General features: G+C 43.5%; 1 protein-coding gene across 1 annotated transcript; it reads left to right on the forward strand.

The window, feature by feature from the left end:
- Window positions 1–281: 281 nt before the first annotated feature.
- nudt2 (nudix (nucleoside diphosphate linked moiety X)-type motif 2) lies at window positions 282–5763 on the forward strand. The gene is given in 3 exon segments (XM_036529462.1): window positions 282–382; window positions 1220–1344; window positions 1633–5763. Coding segments are annotated over 3 exon segments (540 nt in total). The 5' UTR covers window positions 282–287; the 3' UTR covers window positions 1953–5763.
- Window positions 5764–6243: the final 480 nt, after the last annotated feature.

Consider the following 6243-nt stretch of genomic DNA (forward strand, 5'->3'; position numbering starts at 1 on the left):
CTGGGTGGCAAGCATGCCATGTTTACTTATGGTATGGTAATCTAGCCGGCTAGACTGTTGCTACATGTGCTTGTCAGTTAGCTAGCCACGTACCACACTGTGCTAGCATGACGAGATAAATTGGTAGTTTGACTATGTAGAGGGTTGAAATAGCCGTAATGAAATTCATGAATATCACTATTTTTCACTTTTTTCACATTTTTCACAAACATATAGTAATAACTAATATTACTATTGTCCACCTACGCTGTAGATGGCGCTAGAGGGTAGGATGCCGGAGGGAAACTATGAACTCTGATGCACAGGAAATATGCTTCAGAATAAACCTGACTATCAGAACTAAAACATCCAGTGTTGCGTTTTCTTTCTGCACTCTGTACAGGTTGGTAAACTGTGTTGAACACTTCAAAAACCAATTATGCCGAGACTAAACATGTACGGGAACAAACGTAGTGACTTTTTTCAGTTTGGAGTTGGTTTAGAGGGGGATCGTAGCGAAATTAGAGTGATTTATTTTACCAGGAACGGCAAAACAATTAGCCGGCTAGTAAAATGGAGGATGTTCGATTACAATAAAAACACATGTTTTCTAAGGTATAGGAAGTGCACTTAATATATCAGTAACTTGATAACGTGTTAAGCCTACAGCTTTCAGAGGGCTTTAGAGCAGTTATTTCCCCCACGCAGTTGGTTAGTTTAGAAGGAGGAGCAAAGGGGCTAGTTTCAGGATTGTGAAATGGCTGCGCCCACGTATGTTCTCGTGCAGTCAGTAACTCAGTTACTTGAACTAATCGTAATGTTTTGCTTTGAAGAGCAACATATTTAAATGAGTTCATATTGACAGCTTATCGTAGCTCATACACCCATAATTCGGTTCAATAGGTTCATTAAGCTTCACTGTTGAGTCACTAATAATAATTATGGATTAGGGTGTCTGTAGGCTACGCTCAGTGAGGCTTCATTAAAGTCAGTAAAGCTATATGCTATCAGTTTCTGACATGTATGAAACAATCCCATGATTTGCCTCCTATGGTGGGGAAAAAAAATACTGGCTCAAGTCACCAAGTCACTGATGAGGCGTGATAGCTCCACCCAGGGTTCACAAATCCTTACTCTCCCATCACCATCTTTAGTTGACTTTGATAATTTAGCTCTTCCTATCTTTGCGCCTGTGCCAGTGAGTTGAATTGACTTCAGTCACTTGCTGCTTCCTTGAAAGCACACTGGCTCTGCGGGCGTGTGGACTCATATTCCGGAGGCTGATTCAGTCTCCTCCCTCAGACAGCATCCAGTACCTCCTCCTCCAGACCTCATATGGTGAGCACCACTGCACTCTGCCAAAAGGTACAGCAGATAGGCCACATTAAAACAGCTGTGCAGTGTGTAACCTGCCGGGATGTGTATTGTTACTCTGTTCTCATACATGGTGTCTGCTGTCTGCTTGTTAGCCTTATGCTCCTCTCAGCCAAAGTCCTTCACGTTGGGACCCTAAAGGTTTCATTTCATCTATGTGTGATCTGTCCATCAGCCTATTTGGAAGCTACCATCATGATAGATAAGCCCCATTTTAAAATGACATTTTCTCCCTTCCCCTTTTGCCTGTGTGCCACTCTTCCCGCTCTGCTACCTCAGGTCATGTTGACCTGGGCTAGGAAGACATGACCACCGCCCTCCGGGAGACCCAGGAGGAGGCAGGGTTGGGTGGGGAGCAGCTGAGGATTGTGGATGGCTTCCTGAGTGAGCTTCGGTACGAGGTGCGGGGCAGGCGGAAGGTGGTTCTGTACTGGCTGGCTGAGCTGAAGGACCCCGGGACAGCGGTCACCCTGTCGGAGGAGCACCAGGATTACCGCTGGGTCGGTCTGGACGAGGCGTGCACGCTGGCCAGGTACAAAGACCTGCAGGACGCCCTGCGAGAAGCACACCGCTTCCTGATGGCAGGAGAGAGAAAGTGACGCCGTTGTCTTTCTCGTTCAAAACACGGAAGATTGAATGAGGGCAGAACATTTACTGGGGAAAAAAGTGCTTGACACAATAGAGATCCAACTCATGGACCCACATCACCATGTTATACTATATATGTTGTCTATTATAGACCTTGCTGAGACATGTTCAGGGAACCAGCTATCACTGACACAGATGCAGGTATACTGTACTGACATGCCCACAAGCATGTCTGTTAGTGACAGCTTTGCAGTGCAGAGTCAAAGATTTGTAAATGCATGGAACCTTTCCTCATTTGATTTTATCTTATTTTCTAAAAGTGTTTCTCCATCATGCCTGTAAATACATGTACTTATTAAATTAAAACGGCCTAAATAAAGTTGTATAGAGGTGGAAGAGGGAGCAGTGGACACTGGGCTTCTTTACCAATTCATTAGTGGTCTGAATGACAGGAGTCTATCCAGTAGCCATTGTGCACTGTGACTATAAAAGCATTTTAATTTTACTTTGATCTATATTTGACTTGATGGGTAGCAAATTTAATTTCTCACAAGCATTCAGGCTGCTTCTCAAAGATACTTTTACCTTTTTTATGTACCTGGTTTAAGGCATGGAGAAGAGTGACGCGGGTTGTAACAATAATACAGCATCCTTTATTTCACATTGTTATTTGTCAGTAAATCGATGCGGAGAGACAGAAATAAAACCTACAGCAAAATAATGAGAAAAGGAGAGGGATACCGGAGTCTTACAGCGATTACAGGTGACAGACTTCACCAACCAGGGAAAATAAATCCAAACAAAAAAAATCAAATAAACAACACAAGTCAAAATGATAGAAAATATTGAAGTGGCGGTGGATTTTCAGGTCAAGAACAACGGGCCTTTTAGGATTTCTTCATGGAAAATGCATTTCTTGATGATTTGACAGTTTTTATATACTTTTTTTTTTTACAATCGGCATTTCATATCTAATGCTATATTTTAACACACCTTTTAAAAATGTCTTTTTGTAGAAAATAAGGATGTGTTAACTAATGGATTAATATCGCTTTCATCCCATTATAAAGAACTAAGGATACTGGTAATTCAAAGAAGAATAAGAGTTGCCCAAGCAGTTTTTTCCCCCCCGATGACACCACAGTTGTGACACAAAGTGACAGCACAGACGGTAACAAGCCCTATCACATTCATCCAATCTGCGCTCTTTTACTACCCTTTTCAAATTATCAGTCTTTTTCTCCCTGGAACTTCAATGACCCTTTTAAATCGTTATGATCATTCAGACCCCTTTTTTTGGTGATTAATATACACCCTGGTAATTTATTCAACAAAACATACTTTAAGATTGAATTATATGCTCTGGTCAGGAAGAGGCTGGCTGTTTTGAAAACTAAACAATACCTCAGACTGCTTCTGTTGGAAATGCTCGCCTTTCACAAGCATACAACTATTCTGATTCCACCCACTAGGGGGCGGGGCAACCCAAATTCTTTGCACTGGAACACTGTGCTCTGGGTCACGTAGTTCTTTATTTTTCACAGGGTCATACTACTGGGTTTGTAAAATCTCAGTGCTGTCAAAAATTATTTTGAATAACCAGAGAGAAACAATACCATTATTTCTTCTATATGAGGTCAGCATGTTGAAGCCCATGTACTTTGCTGCAGAGTTTCTCAGGGTTCACTGTGTTCTGCCAGTGTCACTCAGTAGACATATGACTTATTTTTCTAACAACGAGCCTCCACTCAAACTCCTGTTGAGCGCATTTTCATTAGAAAGAACTTTTTGTGACAATCGTCTTTTTCCCCCAACCATTCTTAATTACATTACAATACTGGTAAAAACAAAACAAAAAAAACCAAGAGAAGACTAGTTTTGATGAATACAGCAGAGACCTGCTCCAAAGACACAGCATTGCTTTTACTCAATGCCTCCAATACACCACTGCTGGCCCTCTTTACAAACTTAGGCAGAGAAACCAACACTTTACATTACATAGGTTTTCAGTCTCTGTCACTGTTTTGGAGCAGGATCAAGATCCTCACACACCATTTAACTATAGTGACATGCCAAATCTCTAAGGGGCCAGATACAGACTGTCGGTGTGGGCGCCCGTGGCGATAAAGAGTGTTAGCAGACATGACACAGTCACCCCAAACCATATGAAAAGCTCCTCTGCGCCGATCCAGCACCGGTTCGGTGCGTTATCGCAGGGCTGTCGTGTCAATTTTCGATCTGCGAGTCTGCGACAGAACAGTAGCTAATCTCTGTAAATGTTTTTGAGGTTCAAGTATGATGTCATCCACTCGTCTGTTGGGAACAGAGCCCAGACTGAAAATAACCAACACGGTCGCAATAGCCATTTCACTTCTGTGGCAGAACCAGCCTTCCGACAAGTACGAAGCACTGCTCTGGATTCTGTGTGTGTGATTTAAGGGTTAGCTTGTTTGTCAAAGTTTTTTTTTTTCATTCTATTGCAAGATTTTAGAAGAGTATTTTCTAAACACTTGAACAGTGGAGGCTACAGGTTGCTCAGAAGAGGCCCATGATAAATCAAAGTTGCACAGAAGAGCAACCCCTGAATGCCTGAGGAATATCAGACTGGTCAAAACACGCACATGTTCTGAGTCGGTTATCAAAGCCATTTTTGCCATTTTTCTCCTGCTTCTTACACAATCTTATATCCAGCACTGCAATGCTGTGTGACTAATTCCATCCCTTGGCAGTTTAAGGCTGCCCTTCTGCACTTTATTTAAAGTAGAATTCTACCAATCCCATTTACAAAGGCTCACTCAACTATCCAACCTGATAAGCCAGAACATACACCTTTTGGGCTATCCTCCAACTCCTCTCTCCACTTCAACAACATTTTCAGAAAATGAAAACAAAAATTAAAGACCTCTAATAATGATTGCATTCTTTTTTCCATTTTTTTTTTTAAGTGAATCACTGTTTCACCAATGTCTTCTCTCCCACGCGCACAACACTACAAGAAGAGAAATCAAATCAAATGGAACAAAAACAGCTAAAGACGACACCACCCGTGCCCCCCCCCTCCCGGCGATACATCTTTACCTGGTGCTTGGGGGTAGGTGGGGGGGGGGCAGGGGGTGTTGTCATTGTAGGCTTTTTTTTCCTTTGTCTTTTAATGTGTTCCATCTCAATAGAACGGAAAAGCTGAATCTCTTTTTCCAAACAGATCCTATTGAACAATAGTGCAGACTTCCAAAAAGAAATAAAAAATCCACCGCTTCCCGCTGTTGCTGCTCACTGCGCTTGCGGAAGGTTCGTTTAATCTTCCGTGGCTCGAGGGCCGGCTGATAGCTGACCGGTGCTCGAGTCCAGTCCTTGGGGAAGACAGTGAGGTGGCCTGGGTAGTGTCTCTGGGGAGGGCAGGGTCGGGCAGGTGGACAGGCCGGACGCACTCTCACACCCTGACCCCGTCCCTGTCCCCCACACCTTAGGAGTCTGCCACTGCTCTCCACAACGACTGACAGTGGTTAGTAGTCTTGTAGGCCTTTGCCTCCCGAGACGTGCGTTGCAACTCCGAAGCCGTTCCTTCAGGCACGGGGCCATGCGCTTGGGGCAGAAAGTTCACCTCGCAGCACATCTTTTTGCTTTTTTTTTTTTTTTGTTTTCCTCATTTTTTGATTTTCTTTTTAAATCCACAGTTTTCAAACTGGTTCTAAAGGAACCAAACACACAGAAGCGGAAAGTCACACTGGTTTAAGGTTTAAAGGTCCTCCCATCAGTCTCTGCTCTGAACAAAAATCCGGCGATTCCCAGATCAGGGCAATGAAAAGAAAAAAAAAAACCCAAGTAACGGAAGAAGGAAGCAAATGAAATCTCACATGCAGTGGCTCTTTGATGGACAACCAAAAGAAGGCTGGGGGATGTCTTCGAACCAGATCCCCATCATCCACCACAAAAATAGAGCTAGTGCAGGGATTGCCAGGCTGGTGTGACTCATTAGCTGTAGTTTGAGTACAGTGTATATGTTAGTGAGTGTATGCGCATGTGTGTGTGTGTGTGTGTTTGGAGGTGATAGGTACAGGTTTGTTATCTCATAACAGTCCCTGTATTTTGTCTCCCACTCAGACACTTGTGAAGATTGCAGAAATCTGCCAAGCAAAATCCCCAGCTCGAATATGTCATGATCCAGTTCCTTCTGGGGTAGCGGTTTTCAGTCAAAAATGCAGGATGACGGTCCCCACACTGCCAGCTGCTTTAAGGGAGGTGGGGGCTCCTGGGGGTCCACAGGTCTGCTTAATGGAAAGGGTTTTAGTTTTGGGGAGACTG

Source organism: Megalops cyprinoides, chromosome 5 (genome assembly GCF_013368585.1).
Source record: "Megalops cyprinoides isolate fMegCyp1 chromosome 5, fMegCyp1.pri, whole genome shotgun sequence".
Taxonomy (NCBI): Eukaryota; Metazoa; Chordata; class Actinopteri; order Elopiformes; family Megalopidae; genus Megalops; species Megalops cyprinoides.